This window comes from Penicillium cosmopolitanum (assembly GCF_028827165.1).
Source record: "Penicillium cosmopolitanum strain IBT 29677 chromosome Unknown utg000005l:1.0-4006212.0:1.0-4009387.0, whole genome shotgun sequence".
Classification (NCBI taxonomy): Eukaryota; Fungi; Ascomycota; class Eurotiomycetes; order Eurotiales; family Aspergillaceae; genus Penicillium; species Penicillium cosmopolitanum.
In genome coordinates, this window is record NW_026622675.1 from 555,306 (window position 1) to 574,370 (window position 19,065).

The window sequence follows — 19,065 nt, forward strand, 5'->3', positions numbered from 1 at the left end:
GATTGTCGAAGTCTTCTCTGCATCTGCCGAAATGCAAGGCCAAAGCTTATCCCTGACCGCCTTCCACATCGGGTCTTTATTGTTACATCACTGGCTCCTTCTCTCGATCCTCCATTAATCAAGTCGTACTCCCCGCCGTATTTCTCCCCCTTGACAATCTTCAACAATATTCTAGCACATCATGGGCACAGCCCTCTCAACTGCCCAGGCCATTCTGCCTGATTCGGCAGAGTTCTACCCCGTCTCCCCAGTGGGTTATCACTTTGCTCTCACGGTCTTTCAATACTTCCCAGTGGTATGTAAATAAAGGCAATCCGAAAATCCAGTTCCCCAGAGCCCTTTACCTAACCCCCTTTTCTAGGTCTGCATCATACAATGGATGACCTCCTGGCACCCAGCAGGCAAAACGTCCATGTCAAGCTCCATTTTCAACATGCCCGGTCGCATCGGATGGTTCCTGATGGAGATTGCCGGTCCCCTCAACTTGATCTACGACCTCAGCATCTCAACATCGCCGTCATTCTCTGAGCTTCCTGTAGCAAATCAGCTTGTTGCGGCACTTTACTGCATTCATTATGCCAACCGCGCTATCATTTCGCCCTTTTTCTCGGCGCCGAGCATGTCGCCCATGCATCTGCTTGTCGTGTCCAGTGCAATCTTGTTCAACTGGTTCAACTCGACTTGTCTAGCTGGCTGGATTCGTGGGCATGAGATTTCCATTCCAGGATTTGTGACTAATGGAGCGGAGACATTTCACTACTCTTCTTCGCCTTCGTGGATGGCGGCGCTGCCTTTCCTCGGAACCGCGCTATTTGCTCTCGGCATGGCTGGCAATATCTACTCCGAGACCTCTCTTTTCCGCATGAGACGATCCGAGGTTGAGCAACGTTCCGCAAAGAAGTCGGACTCCGGCACACCTACTTCTGCAAATGGCGGTAACAAATACAACAAAGTCTACGTGATTCCTCCCACGCAGGGAATCTTCCGCTCCATTCTGTACCCGCATTACGTCTTCGAGTGGCTCGAGTGGACGGGCTTTGCCATTGCCGGCCTGGCGGTTTATCCTCTTTCTGCATCCACCAAGCTTAGCACCGCTGCTGCCACTAGCGTTTCGCCCCCGTTCATGTTAGCCCCTTGGTTGATACCGTTTGCCTCTGTGACGGCTCGACTCGGACTTCCTCTACCTTTGCCGGCGATTGTGTTTCTCGTCAATGCAGTTGCTAACATGCTGCCCCACGCACGGTGGGGACGGAAGTGGTACGTTGAAAAGTTCGGCGAGAAACAGGTTGCTGGAAGAGGAGCTGTTGTGCCCTGGTGTTCTTGGATGTGAGGCATTGCCTTTCATCTCATGGAGTATGGGGTTACCATCTTAGTACGTGGAATCATGGTTCATAGGTTTTTATAACGTCCGAGTCATTTATAGGGTAATTTATCTTGATGCGAAATTAGCGCATTCTACTACATGGAAGCTGCAATTGTAATAGTAATAATCGATGAGATTACTCATTCATGCATTCAAGTTCAACTTTCAATTAGGTCGTAGGGTCAAGATCGTCGCTGATATGATCCAAGGAAGATACAGATATTAAAAGGTCATTATCAGCATAGCGGTAGCAGCCACCAAGGCAGTCATGCTCAAATCTCCTCCAACGCGTGTACCGGGCGAGCCCTTCGCTCCAGGAACACCATCCTTGCCTGATGTAATCTCAACAATGTCATCCGGAGCATCGTCTGTATTCCGCTTTGCCAGTGATATCTGGTCATTTTCAAGGTCAAATACCGAGTAGACCCGGCTAATGAAATTAGATCCCAAGAAGATGCTTCCATCATAGGAATCAGTGAACTTGTTCTCGAGGATCTCAAAATAGCATAAATCAGTGTCGCCGACATCGGCCCAAGGCTCCACTGGTTCAAAACTGCCCCGGCTAATGAACATTTCCAAGTCAAAATCGAAATCTAACTTTCCGAACTTGAAGGTGATGGTTGTATCCTGTGGAACCGTTTTGCAGGAGAAATTGACCTGACCAGATTCATCCGGTACATTGGTCACGCCAATTTGAGCATTCAAGGCCTGCGCCACAGACTTGGGAACAAAGGTGTTAGTGGTGCCAAGACTAAATACAGCATCAAGCGGGAATTCGTCTGAGGCTTCCGAGCTTCCGTTGATTGAGATGCCGTCCATGTTAATACGGAGGGATTTGATGGAGCTATTGCCCATAACAGTATCAAAACTGTAAAGGTCTCCTTCGTATTTGGCCTTGTTGACGCCACCAAACAAGATCGTACCGTTCCAGAGACTGACAGCCGGGGAATTTATAGCACCAGTGTCAACTAGCACTTGAGGTAGAGTGGTGGTGGACGCGTCTCCATATCCAATGCCGATGTTATCTAGTAGAGCCACCCTAGAGTCAATAACGGTCATGATAGTAGATATTGCCCTCGCTGACTTACTTAGAGATGAACCATTCTCAATCCTCGTGTCTAGAACTCCAAACGTCATATTGTCCACTTTGATATCCCCAATGGTTAGAACGTCCGCTACCGCGAGACCCTCTATTGAGGACCCATAGTCAGAATATGTGAATCCTTCGTCAAGCCTTTTGCCAGTGCTTGAATTTCTCAAGTCATATTTTCCTTGATCACAATAAGCACCGTCCCAGCAGTGCCCATCTTGGCCAATGACCCAGAAACCATTGCTCAATGTGTCCAAGTAACCTTCAAATGGCAGGGGTGGAGTTCCAAGGGTAAAATTCAACCTCCATTGATTGAAATCAAGATACGGGGTCTGAAATATATCAGCCTGTACCACTCAGAGGACTTAGAGATCAGATTGAGTCTTAACATACTTTGGCATTGGTGTTAAAGTCGATATCAACAGTATTCGATCGCTTCGAGACCCGCCGCGAAGTATCTCGGCCCTGCACCACAGGCACTGCAAGGACGGCAGGACTGTCTCTTTTTTTCCAAAGCCAGCGCGTTGGTCAAGGCTGCGCCAGCCAAGCCAAGTAGCCAGACCGATCCACTCCGCATGATGATCGACGTGTGGCTGCTGAAATAAGGGTCTGACAAAAAAGCTTAGGAGAGAACGAATACGAAGTGGAAAAGGAATAGAAAACGCTCCTAGATTCCAGCAGACTGGGGACTTATTAAGTTCTCTTCCTGGTCCCGGGTGAAAGAGGCGAACGAACTCATTCTCCGGCTACGGAAGAACTGGGGACCAAAATAGTCTAGTGAGTGGATTAGCGGCAACAGAAGATGCTAGAGGGTCTATACTAAAATTCCCTAGGTGCAGATGGTGGCCCGTTCATGTTTTCGAGCCTCACATTGGGGCCATATGACTGGTTACTCAGCCCGCCCTGGAGCCCTGCCAAGATGCCCTAGTCGACAAGCTCGGGGGCCATTTTTAGCGATGATCCCTGGTTTTCGAGAGGTGCATCTGGATTTCTTTCTCAATGCCGGGCTTCTGAATTAGTATTTTGCATTAGAGCCGTGCTGAAACTTTGCGTCGTTTCATTATCCGATTCAGCCGCTTCTTGAATGTTATCAACGTTGGGAAATTGTTCGCAAGTGCCATCACAATTTCACTATGGTGTATTTGTGTAGCTTTTACCGAGGGCCTACTACCAGGTGTGTTGCTCCTTGTTCCTTTATTATATAAAGAGAGAAAAGAGAATCACCTACCAGGCCAGTTGAAAGGGTTCCTGTTTCAGGGCAGACTTCATTTCCCCTTTGTCGAGGTTGTACCGGAGACCCGCACAGCAGGAATCTTTTTTATAGATTGGGGGCCAAACAGAACTCTCCGAATATCTACTAGTAGTCTAATGAGTCACAAACAATTCCAGTTTGCGGTGGCTATCCACATTTCAATATAAACTCTCTTCTGCTTGCCCATTGACGTGATGAATTTCAGCCTAAGAATGGCAAGAAAATTAATCAGTTGACATTTGATCTTGTTAGGTCATACGAGGAGCCAAAGCAAGCAGCACATTAAAAGCTCATAGTCAGCATGGTAGCTGCAACAAACACAATTATGCCCAGGCCTCCTCCAACGCAAGCACTAGTAGCCCCATTCTTCTTTGCCCCAGTCTTGTTCGTTCCATTACTCTTCGCCCCGGGTACGCCATCCTTTGTGATCTCGATAATATCGGAAGGTAAGTCGTCCCAGTTTCGCTTTGCCAATGATACCTCATCGTTTTGAAGGTCGAAGACTGAGTAGATCAAGCTCATGGAGTTGGTACCCAGGATGATGCCCCTCTCCCCCGAGAGCTCTTTATTCTCAGGCCTGCTTTCCCAGATTGTCAGCCAACATGTATCACCGATATCATCAAATGTCGCATGAGGTGAAGGATCATCGTCAAGGATGGTCACGTTCTTATCATACGCGATGAAGTTGTGGAGATAAAATTCGAAATTCAAGTTCACCGAACCTGAATCCGATGGTTGCTCTCTCGCTGACTGAACTGCAGGTAAAGTTCACTCTTCCCCATTGATCCGGGGAAGATACATTGCCTAGCTGTGACCACAAGGCCTCTACCACTGACTTGGGCACGTATGTCACAAACCAGGAGGTGTCAATATGAGCGTCCAGTGGGAACGTGTCCGAGGCCTGACTGGACCCATTGATCGAGAGGCCATCCATATTGATACGAAAGGCTTTTGAGAGATGGGAGACATCAATGATGGGGGAGGTTTGCAAGGTGCCATTGTATTTTGATCTGTCAACGCCGCCGAACAGGATATTATCGGACCAAAGGCTGAAAGCAGGGGAGTTGATGGCGCCGGCATTGGCTAGTGCTTGAGTCAACGAGGTGGAAGACTTGTTTCCGTAGCCCAGATGCATTGAGACTATCAGAATTGATTGAGATTAGTTATGTGAGTTGACGGTATATGGGTATTTCTTGCGGTCTTGGTTATCTCACTTACTCCAGCCATGGGGCTTCCCTGTGACAATCCCCATTTTCATGTCATTCACCGTAGCACCGCCAATTATCAGAGTGTCAGACACGAAGTCACCTCGATTAATACCTCCGTAATATTCATACGCGTAATTTCCATCAAGCTTCTTAGCAGTGGCTGAAGCGGACTGGTTGTAGCCCCCATATCCACCACAATCGGAACTGTCATCGAATCGCCTGCATTCATCATCATTATTCACACCGTCCAGCTAACAGCCCTTGCCATTGGTTCCCAGATAGGTCTTGAATTGCTGGGCGGAGTGCCAAATGTCAAGTTCACGTTGTAGTCATAAGTCTGTAAATCAGAAGTTAGCCTAGTATTTCAAATGCGGACTGCTGGAGCTACTTTAGAGCGAAAGTCCACGTCACCGAACGCGCTCGAGACACCAGCAGTCTTAGACCGCTTCATGATCTTGCTCAAAGAGTCCTGGTCCCGGACAAACGGCAATGCAATAACCGCCGGCTGGTCCCTCTTTTCCAGAGACAGCGCACTGGACAGGACTGCGGTGCCAGCCAAGCCAAGTAGGCAAGCCGACCTACAGCGCATGGTTATTGACATGTAACTGATGAACCAAGGGCTCGATGGAAAGTCTTATATTGGGATGAAAAGGAGGGGAAGAAGAAGGAAAGGAAAGGACATTGACACAATATTGTGCTCCAGGCTCAGCCTTACGGCCAAATCGGGGACTTGTTCGACCCCCGTGCCACAGAGCAAAGGAGACAAACGGCATCATCGCCGACCTTGCAATATGATGGTGACAACGTTGCCTATGTGCAAACTCTGGCTTATGCATTCTTTCGATCCTCATATTCGGGCTATTTTACTGATCGCTTTATTTCTTAGAACAGATTCGGTAGCAGAAGACCTTCGTCTAATTCTTGTAGAAATTGAGCAGGAAGCATAATGTCACCGAGTTCTGCATCCCAATTCTTGAAAAATGGACTCAGCGTATTAGGCTCTGCATGATCAGCATGCATTACGCTAGCTTGTATTTCATCCGTCTGGTCATGACCTGATACAGCGAGGGGCGTTTGGCTAGCTCGGGTTTGGTCGGTCCCTATTTTCATTGATCAAAATGAGATCAACCATGTTGAGGGGAAGTGTAGGCTGGAAAATGTGGACAAGGAGGAATCTTACCTATATTCATCTCTGACCGGTAGGTTAACCGGATATTATGCAAAGCAAGGCTATAGTCTCTAGCGGACGGATGTACAGAGACCATTCGGTTCAATGTCTCAAGGCATTCGTTCCAGGAATATTCTTGTTGATCTGCACTGATACCCTCGAGGCTTGCTCCGCTTGACTCGGCAAGAAGAAGGACTATACCAGCACTTATCAAATCTAAAATAGTGATAAGCAAGAGGTATCGAACATGAGACAACAGATAATTCTAGGAAATACTCACAAAATACCCCATACCACCATGCACCTGTTGCATCTTCTGTCGTTGCTTCCGATAATGAATGAATGAGGTCACATGCAGCTCGCACACATTTTAAAGCCGCATTTTGTTGGTACATGATTGACCAAGAGTCAGGCTGTATCTGATTGAATTCGGAGCTCACACCTGAACAATAAGCACTAAATGTTGGGCGGTACAATAGTAACTTCAAATGAAGGTATCTGGGGAAATGGCCATCAGTGGGGTGATGATGCTGAATATTCGACAAGCCTACCTAGCGTGTAGAACATTTGATTGGCGACGGAAGGTTCGGTCTGTATTTCGAGGACTTGGCGAGTCCCACGCGAATATGGGGGGGAGTGAAGCTTTGAACTCTTCCAGTAATCTGTCCAGATCCATTATGGCCTTGAAGCCTTCGGGGACCGATGACGACTCTTCTGCTGAACCTTCGTCCTCACTGCGGTAGATTTTCAACAGGACCTTCCAAAGAATTCCGATTAGTCTCATATTCTGATGGAGAAACTGATTAGTCGATATAGTCCCCCTCGGGCTGCTGAGCCTCTTGATCTCTAGCAGCAAGATATTTGTCGTCGACCGGTGAGGGTAGTGGTGTGTGCGAAGAGTTCGGTGTCATGGGTGGACGACCCATTGTCATGCTGGAAATTCTGTGAAAGGAATCAGTCAATGTGAGTCTGTGAAAGTGGAAGCATTCCATACATATCCATTTGGACACATGCGCACCATGCTCGCCACCGGATTTCCTTTTCCAAAACGGTCAAATTGCTGAATTGGCGGCGGCTCTGTAGGCCGAGCCCGACAGCCATTCGATGTGCCATTCCTATTACATTCCAGCATCTCTTCGGATATGGCGTGCATTGCAAATATATTGCGATCAGCAATAGCGCCTGGACATGGGCCAAGCTTCCGCTGTCGAGAATATCAATGTTCATCGAGCTCTTCATTCGTTCGTAAAACATCATGGAAGAATTTCTTTTATGGCAAGGATCCATGTTTGAGAATTCACAAGCAATAGCAAACATAGCGTTCAAAGCGCAATGGAACAATCGAGATGGACAGTTGTGACTGCCGAGACCCACATCCGGAAGAACTCCGTCTGCATCATTCGATTGATTCGTCCATATGTTCTCGTATGAAGCCATAAATGTGTCCTTGTGCACCCAGGGGTAGAATATATGATTATTGGCAAAATACACTTCTAAAAGCCAGTCTGCCAATCTCCTGGGTGGAAGCGAAAAGTCGTCTGATAGCAATACCGTCATATTTGTCGAAGAGGTCACGGTGTTGGCGCCAGCTGAATTGGTTGATGAGGCTAGAAGGCTTGGTATAGAAGATCCACCCTGGGACTGGACTGATTGGCAGCCAGGTGACTTTTGAGCGTATTGGTTGACCAAGGACACTAAAGATGATTGCCCATAGTACTGATCGTGACCCGCTTCTTCGGGCGTACTTGGTAAAGCTGCTCCCATAGCACCGAGAGATATAGGAAGTGGGTTACCAGCCGGGGAGGAGTGTTGTACTCCAAACCCTTGACTTGGAAGGGTGCCACCAGTTTGGGGGCGGGGCGGCGATTCGAGAGGTTCACGAGGAGCTCCCTCGCGCAGATCTGCAACATGGGCACGTAATGAATGGATATAACTAATGCAAGTTAGATTCAGTCAATTACTCAAGACCCGGGATATGCGATTCAAGGGCACCGACGCTCTTTCTGTCTGGTATTTGGCCGTTTCCGCAATCACTAAATACTCGCAAGGCTGATCTGTAGCTCCGCGTCTCTGGCATGCACCACAAACTGGCCTCGCTCCGTCACAACGTACCTTGCGCTCCCGACAATGTTGACACGCTAGTGCGACGCGCCTTCGTTTCGAGGATGGTTCTTTAGTAAGACTGGGCTGTGGATGTGCCTAGATAGCCAATCAGAATAGGGTCAATACATGAGCTCAAAACGCAGAAAGCAAATTCAATCGGCCTTAGGCAGGGATCCGAGTACATTTTCTTCATATGGGTCTGCCATGATCTTCTGAAGATATCCGGACAATAATTGCAGCCGGTGGAGCGGAAGGTTGGTAGCAGAGCACCTCCTACACCCGGGAATGTCCCGGTATTTCAAAGGGTGGCCAGTTGCCCTCGGGAATTACCCGATGCAAGCTCGGACCATGTCGGCAGTTTGGCTGGAGATTTAAGGTTGCGGGGTCGGGATCGGGATCTGACTCGGTATTAGTTCGGATAATACCCGGTTAGCATCCATTGCATTGCACCGCAACAAATCCCGGCCGTAACAAATCCCGGCCGTTTGAGTGGCGGGGAGTAGAGGGCTGATAGGGGAAATAAGCCGCCTCATATTTCTATCTCCACCAAGTCTACCCGCCCGAAAGGTAGATTTCTTTCTCCCTCTTCTTTTCTGTTTCTATTTCCGTCACATATTGTGTCAAACTTAGGGCTAGTACGATGCTATATATTATAGCAAAGGATCAAGTGATACAACTGAACTGAGGAGTAGTATACTTCAGTTCAGTTCTTTTATTTTAATAAATCGTGTAGGCCGAAATCTTAGAATGTGTAACTCTTTGCTCCAACAATCTGACTACAGAAGTTCCAAGGTTCAAGTTCTATGAGACACACGAAAGAGAGTTTCCCACAGCAACACAACCACTACTGATAAGCACTTTTGACTGAATCACACGGCTAAAATCAACGGGCTATAGTAGGCATCCAAGGATCTTTCTTTCTATGTCGAAATACGTGCAAGGAAAAGCCGAATCCTGATAAGCGAAGCCACCAAACATCAACAATACAACTTCCAGCCGACCTCCGACTCGGAGTCCTCGTCTACCTTCATATTTTCATTTACTGGAATTTAGAATCGCAAAGTGAAAATTGCATTTCCCCCGACCCACCATAATTGCAAAAGAGAGCACTAGTATGTGAAGCGAAAGTCCGGATGGCCGTCCCCGAGGTTCTGAACCTCATCGGAGCCGAGTGTCAATCTCTCATCACGGCCTCCCTGGTCTCTAAATTTATTCTCTCTGAATAAAACCAAGAATAGTGTAGCAGATGCAATCACGCATAGCCAAATCAAACCCAAACTTGTGCCGTAACCCGTAGTATAGAATGGTGCCTCGGAAGACAAGAAAATATTGCTAGCAACCAAACCACCACAGTTTCCGAATCCAATTTGCACAGCTGAGGCAATGGCTTGCTTGTAATGTCCGCTCATATTGTTACTTAACCATCCGATGAGAAGAGGCTGAGCAATATAGCCACCACTCGTTATGGCGAAGAGAGCAAAATATCTCACACCAACAGGAACAGATCGCTGTGCGAGTAAGATAACATAGCCTACCGTGGCTATACTGCACCCCACTAGGACAAAGCCAAATCGATGTCTTGTTTTGTCACTAATTAGGGCGATACAGAGCGTCATAATTGCTGCCACGATATAGATTGGAATGCTCATCACTTGTGCCATCAAGGATGTCCATCCCATGTCGCGAATAATTGTTGGCGTGAAGAATGAAGCTGCATATCCCGTGTTTAATGCACCCAAGTACATAATTGTGCTGTTCGTCATAAATTAGACATAAAGAGATCGTCCTTCATAGCAAGCTTCAGATTAACATACCCAAGGTATATTTTCTTATCACTCAATATTCTGCGCATCGCGGTCCGATCTAGTCGGTCCATGCGATAGACTTGCGCGTCAGACTGCAGTCGCCCAAGAAGAATGCTACGCTCTCTTTCATTCAGAAAGCGAGCAGTTTCAGGCCAATCGGCAATCAGAAACTTTGCTATTATCGCAACAACTACAGTCACGATCCCTTCCAGAATGAAGATCCATCTCCAGGAGGAGTAGCCACAGACCCCCTCCATAAAGGATAATCCATAGGCCAATAGCTAGATTGATGCATCAGTTTCAGGTTGTTCCGTATGAGTAGAGTAATTCTCACCCCACTTATGGCCCCTGCTAGAATGCTGGCACTGAAGAAAAGTGTCAATCGCCACTGAAGCTCAAACCGCTTATAGTACAGTGAAATCAAGTAGACGCTGCCTATCACATTGTCAGTAACCGAGCATCGAATTTTAGTGGTACATACACCTACCGGGCAGGAATCCAGCTTCAAATATTCCGATCAAGAATCGGCAGGCCATTAGGGCAGACCAACTCTTCACGAATCCTTGGCCAACAGTCACACACCCTGGAAAGGTCAACATGATCAACTTTATCAAGGATAGCGGGGTGGAGGACTTACCCCACGCCACCATGATTCCACTAATCCACGTGGATGGGGCCAGCTTTTTCATTATCAAATTGCAAGGAACCTCGCAAAGGATATAGGGGATGAAAAAAATAAAAAGCGCGTAGTTGTACTGCCCACCTTTCATGCCAATATCTCTCTCCAGCCCCTGTAACCGTGCATTGCCGATATTGATGCGGTCAAGGAAGGCAAGAAGATATAGAAGCATAAGAATTGGCACAACGCGTAGGTCACATTTCCTGACTACCTTGAGCTCTTCAGCTGCCTCATAGTTGTCTAGAACACCCTCGACCCCTATATTATCATGATGGGAGTGTTCAAGCTCCAACTTATTCTGCACTTTCATATCTGAATCCATGATGATAGCTTCAGATGTCCATAGGCTAAGATTAATAAAGATGAATGAGAGACAATTAGGTAGAAGGGCAACTATTTCCCGTATTTAAGTCATTCGGATCATCGAACATGGATGTCTTGAATTTGAAATGGTGGTAAAACTGGATTTGATTGGCTTCGTTTCGACGGTACCCCAGAATCCTAACCGCGGACTTGGCTTTCACACTCCACGATTAGGATGCGGGGTAAAACTGACGGAGTTCTACTCCCGATTAAACTTTTGACAATTGCCGCGAAGGCTTGCCCTGGTCTATGTCGGCAAAAAGTTCGGGATAATGGCCACCGGGAAATACCCGTGACTAGAATCTCACCAGGTCGGAGTCTTGGCAGGCAGCCTAGGACTATGTCTTTAACTTTCAGATTGGGCAAAGGCCATTGATAATTTATTCAGAAGTGGATTCGCTCCACACCTAAATTGACATTGTGCCAATTGACTCTTATACGAGAGTTTCTTCATAGGATAACAGGTATTTTGGCCGTCGGGAACTAACCGACCCGGAATCCCAGAGGCCGACTCAGACATGAAAGTTTCTTCTGAGATACCACAGGACACTTGACCAATACGCATTAAACAAACTGGAACTCCTGCGATAGGACTGTTAGGGAATAGATACGACTGATGCCCATGATACGAGGTTGACAACTGTAAGATAAGGGCCACATGTACAAAAGCCCATTCTGTGATCTGATCTTTCTCTCTGCATCTCACCGGCAACATGCGTGTCAGCACTCTTATTTTATCTGTACTTGCAACCTGCACCTTTGCCTCAAATGTGATCAAGGTTGATGACGTGCAGTATTATTTTCCCTCTAAGGTTGAGGTATTGAAGCCAATATGTCATTTCAACTCTACTGTACAGGGCTAATATGAAATGGTGTTTAGTTGACGTATAACTTTGACGCCATTGAGCCATTTCCGATCACAGTGATCACTTTACTTGATCAATTCAACATATCTGCTTGGCTTAACAACACTATCTCTGACTTTCTGCTTCGAGATGATGTTTATATTCGGGAATTTTCCACATGTATACCTCCAATCTCTTAAAGTATTGACGCGGCAAACTCGAAACGTTACTAACCGTCCCCGCAGCGTTTTACTTGCAAGGTTTTGAGAGTGCTGGCTTCGATGGTAATACCAAATCCCTACTTGAGACCTTTGGGGCCAACAACATCTTTTGGGCCTCTCCACAAAACGGTTCATTACTTCCTGATGGTCCGTATTTTGCCACTGTCTCTGGGCTGCACCAAGCCTGGCGACTTTACGACGACCAAACAAACTCTTTCGTATTGCCGACCGTACCGTCTGTTGATAATATTAATGCATATGAGGTGCTCCCTGTCAAAGATACGAACCCACTTGGCTCTCTATCTATCGCAGTGCCATCTAGACTTTATTATAAGCCTACGCCTGAACAGCCTCTTGCTGGCTACCGTGTCGCTGTGAAGGATCAGTATGCCATCAAGGGGCTCATCACAACATTTGGAAGTCGGTCATACGCAATGACGTATCCGCCTTCCAACGTCACTTCCGCGGTGATTCAGAATCTTATAGATCTGGGCGCCATAATCGTGGGCAAAACGAAGCTGTCTCTTTTCGCCAATCCACTATTCACCGCCGCGCAGTGGCCCGATTACTCTTTGCCATTCGTATGTCCCCTCTCAACCCCCATATTGTCGACCACTTTCGCTTACCGAGAAAGAACCCCCGCGGCGACTCCTATCTCATTCCTGGGGCTTCTTCTGCTGGCTCAGGTGCTGCCATGGCTGCGTACGATTGGCTTGACTATAGTATTGGAGAGGATACAGGAGGTTGTGAGTCGAGCTAGGATTTATCTCCCCCTCTCGGACTTTCACTCACGCTATCAATTATTTCTGACTAGCCATGCGCTTCCCTGCCGCCCTGAACGGTATCTACGGTATCCGTTCCACCAAGAATAGCACCAATAATACTGCCACACATTTTGGACCATTTGATGTCGCCGGCCATTTTGCTCGTGATGTCGACACCTTCAATTATCTCGGGGGTGTTATGTACCCTGATCCCGGAATCAAGAACTACACCAAGTTCCCTAAGAGGATCCTATTCCCTCAGGAGTACTGGGAAAATATTAATCCCGACTACGCTAGAGCCTGCAACGACTACGTCAAGCAATTGGAAATATTTCTTGGAGTAAAACGTACTGTTATTGACACAAACTATCTTTGGCAACGACACTCCAAGCAAAATACGAGCTTGGTTGATTATTTTGCGAACGTAAGTCTGCAGAATCCGATCGTATCATTATCAGGATTTGAAATCGATATACTGTCCCCTATCAGATATCTAACTCAGTCTCATTCAGCTCATTCCCTATGTCTCTGGAAGCAATGATTTTATGGTGAATTTCAGGAAGGACTACTTCGAGAAATTCGGAAGCTTCCCGTACGTTGCAGTGGACAAGCCGAGCAGCTCCTCTTTAGAACCCCAAAACGCCACATTGGGGCAAATGGGTTTTTCTCTGCAGGCCGAATTCCAAAATTTCTACCGCGGGTCTGTCTTGGTGCCGGACAAGGAAACATGCTCTGAGGCTATCGTAGTGTTTCCCTTCAATGGCAATGGTGGCGTTCCATGGTATCGGGATACAAATATTTCATATTCCCAAAATGGCTACGCTCCGGCATTACCTGGTTATATCAGCTGGAATCTTCTCTCGGTCATGAATGAAAGTCCAGAGTTGACCGTGCCTGTTGGGCCTATCAGATACCAGAGCAAGATTTCCCTGGTGGAAGAAGAGTATCCGGCCGCATTGGAGATTCAAGGTGCGAGTGGCTGTGACATGATGCTTATGAACCTGGTCCGCGAAGTTGCCTACGCCTGGGGCTACCGAAAACTGTCAAAACAGGAAGCAAGATGTATTAGCTAATCTTTGGGAATGTTGGCGATTGCTTGACTCTCTGAAATTAACCGAATGAGAACCTTGGAATCTTTATGCTACTTCATGCTGGACTCAATAGTCTATAGTCTAGCTAAAAGAAGAAGCGACTAAAGAAATACATATATCAATATTGGAGAATAAACTCATCCTCCTAAACAATTCCGAAACAATACTAGTATTTTACCGTTCAAAAATCATCGAGACCTTGAATGACTGCCATGATGCATGGCCCCGTAGTGTCGTCGGTCCTTTCAATGAGAGGATTATGTCGGGCAATAGCTCCATGTAATTGTTTGGACTTCAAATTATTGATTTATCTAGAATATCTGCAAGATAAAGACCTGATGTCGCAAGTGACCTAACATGAAATGTTCCGATACTAACATACATTAAGGATCAAACACCTTTCCAGGGTTCATCAACCAATAGGGGTCCAATGACTGCTTTATCGCCCTCATCACAGAAAGGGATTCTTCGCCTACTTCCTGCGCCATAAACTCCTTCTTTCCAAGGCCAATGCCATGTTCGCCCTGTGGATATACACAGGTTAGTACATTCTTCGCAGTATTCAGGGGGAATAAAAGCTGTCCCATTAGAAGACTAACCGTGCAGGTCCCCTCCATTTCGATGGCTCGGTGAACCATATCGTGAACACACTTGGCAACTGACTTATATTCCTTTTTACCATCGTATAGAATTGTCTCATGGAAGTTACCGTCCCCGATATGTCCGAGCATACTGCCGAAAAGCCCTAGCTTGTCGAGGTCTTTCTTTGAAACCTCTAATCCTGATGTTAGATTCTGCCTACAGCAGGTCGTGAATGGAATAAGCATAACTGACCAACAAGATCCGAAACTTTGGATAATGGAACCGCGACGTCTGTAGACCAAACCTCATGGCCGGACTTTCTGAGACAGAGCATACTCCACAGTGCTTGCTTGCGAGCGAACCAAAGCGCTTCTTGCTTTGAAGTATCCTTTTCGACTTCCAAGTCGGACCCATGATTTGCATGCACAATGTGACTCACGCCATCAATGTTATCCTGTACGCCTACCTTGGTGCCACTGAACTTGAAAAAAAGAGTGGGTTTCGCTTTCCATTCCCTCCCAGTATCGCCCATTCGATTGATAACATCCATCTGCACGTCATCAAGAAGTTCGACGGCCCCGACGGGGATTCCCTCGCGCACAACCTGAATAGCAGCGTTCGCTGCATCTCTCATGGTTGGAAATGATGTGACGGCAACTCCAGTCTCTTCTGGAATTCGTGCTAGCTTCAAGGTTGCTTCTGTCACGAAACCCAGAGTCCCCTCGGCACCGGTGAAGAGGCCATTCAGGTTATAGCCCGCTGATGACTTCCTGCCATTGAATCAACATTAGATAAATACTTCAACGCAAATAAAACTTACCGGGGTCTCTGTCGTGTCTTAAGGATACGTCCGTCCGGTAAAACAATGGTCATATTAATTACCCAATCCTTCATGGTACCGTAACGCACAGCGTTTGTGCCACTTGCATGGATGTTAGCTGAGAAGACAGACCAGAAACATGAATATAGGAAACCAGATGATCTTACCTGCAGTTTGTGGCGATCATACCACCTATTTTTGCCTGTTGGGATAAATTTAGCAAAAGATCTTATGCTCCTGGCTGCTTGAACAATTTCTCAAGAGGTGGCTCACAGGAGGGCCCGGGTCAATGGGGAAAAACAGCCCGCTTTCTTTGATTTTTTCATTCATATCCATCCACGACACTGAGGGTTGAACAACAATATCCATGCTGTTAAATGTGAGCGGTTCTGTATAGACTTTGCTCACTGGTGCTGCGGGTAGGCATACTCTTCCGGGTGAAACTCCACAATATCGCACATGTTCATAAAATCAACACTAATCCCACCAAAAGCGGCCGAAAAATGGCCTTCCACGCTCGATCCACCGGAATAAGGAACTGATATTACCGTTATAATGAGGTACTTTAACAATCAGGGATTTCAAGGGTATTCACTCATTGGAACTTTGTACTTGGAGCAGATTCTCGCAATCTTGGCGACCTGCTCGGTGCTGTTAGGGAAGGCAACTGCTGTAGGAAGCTGGTCAATGTTGATTGAGGACCACTCGGAAAATCCATGTTGTCTCAGATCATCATCATCGGTGCTGATTCCTTCTTCTCCAAGTTCTTTTCGGATTTCCAAAATTGCCTAAGAGCAGTATCAGTACGATGTCAGCCTGCTAACAATATCGCATCTAATTACCTTGCCCAAATCTTCCTTTGACGCATATACGTATCTCGGTTTCTTTTGTTCATTTTTTCGATGCTGCTCGTGCTCCGCATCCACGATGGGCACTTGCCCACGAAGGTTGAAAATCAAAAGCCCGGTGATGAGTGATCCTCCTGCAGCCGCCAGCATGGATCTTGTCCATGATTTGTCGCCAGAAAATCTTGGACCACGTTTTGTATCTTTTACGGTAGAAAATTGACTTCTTCCTATTGGAGAACTCCAAAGTACCCTTTGCCGGAACGTATGCGATCCTGATGTGGCCGGGAAACGGTATCGAGCTGGGACAGCTCGAAATGGTCGCAACATCTTGAAGACGCGAAATTCGATGTCGAATGCGCTCACTCAGTGAACAGGCTCATGAATTACTATTTAATTGAACACCAGATAGCCTTTGTGCCCAAGTGGATATAACCTCCTAGTAGTAGTAGCAACTGGTAGCTCTGCGCATTCGGGTATATTCCGAATTTACCGCCAGTATGCATTTTCCAATTCTGTGAATGGAGCATAGCCGATTACCCGGTCCCCGTTGCATTTAGCGTTGTCTGGCAAGAAATGCAGGTACACTGGTATGCCAGTCGACGACATAGTGAGATTACGGCATTGGTTTGTGTTTGACTTCGCGGCAGTCAATTATCACGTTCGGGAATTACCCGAGTGGAGCATCACCGAAAGGCAAAATGCATCGACTTCGCTACGCGATCAGGTATAAAGATAATCACGGGTAAACCCAGAGATATGACTTAGGCAACCTGAGCAAATAGAAATTCGGCAAGTTCTATTATCAAAAAAGACAAAATGTGAGTTTGACATTTCCCCAAAATTAACCAGAATCTTTGCTGAGAATGGATAAAGGTACACAGCGTCATATGCCTTCTTTGAGGCATTATGGGAGTTTGGGGTGCGCAACTGTTTCGTAAATCTGGGCTCGGACCATCCTAGTATCATGGAAGCCATGGCGAAAGGATACAAGGAGAAGCCAGACTCATTTCCCAAGATTTACACTTGCCCGAACGAGATGGTCGCTTTGTCCATGGCGGATGGATACGCCCGCGTGACCAACCAACCTCAATGTGTTATAATCCATGTCGATGTTGGCACATCTGGGCTGGGAGCTGCTATTCATAATGCTTCGACTGGACGCGCGCCTGTGCTGATCTTCGCTGGATTGTCACCTTTTACACTAGAGGGCGAAATGCGAGGATCTCGAACGGAGTACATGTAAGTCTCCTCTGGATACGAGGCGTGTCAAAAATTGTCTCAAGCTGAGATTTTTCCAGTCATTGGTTGCAAGATGTCCCGGACCAGAAGCAGATCGTTGCTCAGTATTGCCGCTACGTGGGAGAGATCAAAACAGGCAAAAATATCAAACAAATCGTCGGCCGAGCCTTGCAATTTGCCACGAGTGATCCAAAGGGACCAGTATACCTTATGGGCGCACGGGAGGTGATGGAAGAGGAAATCACGCCTTACCAAGTCCCCATCGTATCCTGGGGTCCTTGCGGACCAGCCGCACTCCCCGAGGCCGATGTTCGTTACATTGCGAAGGCGCTGGTAAGTGCAAAAGAGCCGCTTCTCATCACAGGATATAGTGGTCGGAATCATGATGCTGTCAACGCATTGACTGAATTAGCAAATACAGTCAAGGGCCTACGTGTCTTGGACACTGGCGCCTGTGATATGTGTTTTCCTGCTGACCATCCAGGTTGGCTCGGTATGCGATATGGATCGGATCCAAGCATTCAAACGGCCGATCTCATCCTCGTGGTTGATTGTGATGTTCCCTGGATACCGACTCAGTGCCGTCCCAAGGAATCAGCGCATATAATTCATATTGATATTGACCCATTGAAGAAGCTCATGCCGCTGTTTTACCTCCCTACCATGCGGCGGTATGCAGCGGATTCATTCACCGCGCTCTCGCAAATTTTGACATATATCAACTCTACATCTGACCTCCAAAGCACCCTGAGCTCGCCCGCTTACGACGAAAGGTGGAACTCGCTCCAGGCTCAGCATCAAGAGCTGTTGTCCGAGCTTGATAAGCGATGTGAGCCTGTCCCAGATTCCTCCTCATTCAACACGTCATATCTATGTCGAGTACTCAAGGCCCTTGTGCCTAGTGACACTATTTATGCAATTGAGGCCGTCACCAATTCGGTGCTTGTGGCCGATCAAATCCGGCCTACCAAGCCCGGTCAATGGATCAATTGCGGTGGAGGTGGCTTGGGATGGAGTGGTGGTGGAGCCCTAGGAATCAAACTGGCTGTTGATACTCTCAGCAGCGCGGACAAATCCTCATCCAAGGCGAAGCCCATGGTAGTTCAAATTGTGGGTGATGGGACGTTCCTCTTTAGTGTTCCATCCAGTGTCTACTGGATCTCGCATCGGTACCAGATCCCAATTCTCACAATCGTTCTCAACAACAAAGGTAAGTTCCCTCCGTGGTACAATAATCGAAGTGGAAGTCTAACTAACCATAATGTCTTCACAGGTTGGAATGCGCCTCGGCGGTCCATGCTCCTTGTTCATCCAGACGGTCTCGGCTCCAAGGTGAGCAATGGAGAATTGAACATCTCTTTTGACCCGAGCCCAGACTATTCAGGTATCGCGAGGGCCGCCAGTGATGGGAACATACATGCAGCTCGAGTTAGTGACCGAGACAAATTACAATCGGTCCTGGAGGAGGCTATTGAGGTTGTTCAGAATGGAACTTCGGCGGTTATTGACGTACATGTTGTTTAATACGAAGGCGGCTCTTCTGATAAATACACGAATATCCCTGAACATCGATGTGTAACTATAAACAGAACCAAGTGGCCAGGATTTGGTCCATAACCTTGGA

At 47.2% G+C, this 19,065-nt stretch overlaps 10 protein-coding genes across 10 annotated transcripts; 3 read left to right on the top strand and 7 right to left on the bottom strand.

Annotated features, from left to right (window-relative positions):
• Positions 1 to 181: 181 nt before the first annotated feature.
• N7509_003231 (3-oxo-5-alpha-steroid 4-dehydrogenase family protein) lies at positions 182 to 1,330 on the top strand (the record flags this gene model as incomplete). Its single annotated transcript, XM_056627868.1, has 2 exons — positions 182 to 295; positions 362 to 1,330. 2 exons carry the CDS (start codon positions 182 to 184, stop codon positions 1,328 to 1,330), a joined length of 1,083 nt encoding a protein of 360 aa, XP_056490602.1.
• A 255-nt stretch (positions 1,331 to 1,585) lies between these two features.
• On the bottom strand, positions 1,586 to 2,422 carry N7509_003232 (uncharacterized protein; the record flags this gene model as incomplete). The annotated part of the gene is made up of 1 exon (XM_056627869.1): positions 1,586 to 2,422. The coding sequence occupies one exon, from the start codon at positions 2,420 to 2,422 to the stop codon at positions 1,586 to 1,588; it is 837 nt and encodes a 278-aa protein (XP_056490603.1).
• Positions 2,423 to 3,987: 1,565 nt separating this feature from the next.
• On the bottom strand, positions 3,988 to 4,840 carry N7509_003233 (Peptidase aspartic catalytic; the record flags this gene model as incomplete). The annotated part of the gene is made up of 2 exons (XM_056627870.1): positions 3,988 to 4,455; positions 4,538 to 4,840. The coding sequence occupies 2 exons, from the start codon at positions 4,838 to 4,840 to the stop codon at positions 3,988 to 3,990; spliced, it is 771 nt and encodes a 256-aa protein (XP_056490604.1).
• Positions 4,841 to 5,277: 437 nt separating this feature from the next.
• Positions 5,278 to 5,502, bottom strand: N7509_003234 (Peptidase aspartic catalytic; the record flags this gene model as incomplete). Its single annotated transcript, XM_056627871.1, has 1 exon — positions 5,278 to 5,502. The coding sequence occupies one exon, from the start codon at positions 5,500 to 5,502 to the stop codon at positions 5,278 to 5,280; it is 225 nt and encodes a 74-aa protein (XP_056490605.1).
• Positions 5,503 to 5,795: 293 nt separating this feature from the next.
• Positions 5,796 to 6,865, bottom strand: N7509_003235 (fungal specific transcription factor domain-containing protein; the record flags this gene model as incomplete). Its single annotated transcript, XM_056627872.1, has 4 exons — positions 5,796 to 6,013; positions 6,094 to 6,297; positions 6,362 to 6,579; positions 6,633 to 6,865. The coding sequence occupies 4 exons, from the start codon at positions 6,863 to 6,865 to the stop codon at positions 5,796 to 5,798; spliced, it is 873 nt and encodes a 290-aa protein (XP_056490606.1).
• Positions 6,866 to 6,884: 19 nt separating this feature from the next.
• N7509_003236 (uncharacterized protein) lies at positions 6,885 to 8,280 on the bottom strand (the record flags this gene model as incomplete). Its single annotated transcript, XM_056627873.1, has 3 exons — positions 6,885 to 7,023; positions 7,076 to 7,982; positions 8,043 to 8,280. Coding segments are annotated over 3 exons (1,284 nt in total), but the record flags the coding sequence as incomplete, so codon positions are not given.
• Positions 8,281 to 9,293: 1,013 nt separating this feature from the next.
• Positions 9,294 to 10,990, bottom strand: N7509_003237 (uncharacterized protein; the record flags this gene model as incomplete). The annotated part of the gene is made up of 5 exons (XM_056627874.1): positions 9,294 to 9,936; positions 9,999 to 10,270; positions 10,324 to 10,424; positions 10,477 to 10,572; positions 10,627 to 10,990. 5 exons carry the CDS (start codon positions 10,988 to 10,990, stop codon positions 9,294 to 9,296), a joined length of 1,476 nt encoding a protein of 491 aa, XP_056490608.1.
• Positions 10,991 to 11,744: 754 nt separating this feature from the next.
• On the top strand, positions 11,745 to 13,934 carry N7509_003238 (amidase signature enzyme; the record flags this gene model as incomplete). The annotated part of the gene is made up of 6 exons (XM_056627875.1): positions 11,745 to 11,849; positions 11,912 to 12,056; positions 12,122 to 12,678; positions 12,732 to 12,843; positions 12,912 to 13,285; positions 13,374 to 13,934. The coding sequence occupies 6 exons, from the start codon at positions 11,745 to 11,747 to the stop codon at positions 13,932 to 13,934; spliced, it is 1,854 nt and encodes a 617-aa protein (XP_056490609.1).
• Positions 13,935 to 14,335: 401 nt separating this feature from the next.
• N7509_003239 (Vanillyl-alcohol oxidase C-terminal subdomain 2) lies at positions 14,336 to 16,529 on the bottom strand (the record flags this gene model as incomplete). Its single annotated transcript, XM_056627876.1, has 8 exons — positions 14,336 to 14,476; positions 14,552 to 14,727; positions 14,787 to 15,304; positions 15,355 to 15,521; positions 15,628 to 15,724; positions 15,784 to 15,892; positions 15,950 to 16,142; positions 16,197 to 16,529. The coding sequence occupies 8 exons, from the start codon at positions 16,527 to 16,529 to the stop codon at positions 14,336 to 14,338; spliced, it is 1,734 nt and encodes a 577-aa protein (XP_056490610.1).
• A 637-nt stretch (positions 16,530 to 17,166) lies between these two features.
• On the top strand, positions 17,167 to 18,965 carry N7509_003240 (uncharacterized protein; the record flags this gene model as incomplete). Its single annotated transcript, XM_056627877.1, has 3 exons — positions 17,167 to 17,441; positions 17,501 to 18,651; positions 18,715 to 18,965. The coding sequence occupies 3 exons, from the start codon at positions 17,167 to 17,169 to the stop codon at positions 18,963 to 18,965; spliced, it is 1,677 nt and encodes a 558-aa protein (XP_056490611.1).
• Positions 18,966 to 19,065: the final 100 nt, after the last annotated feature.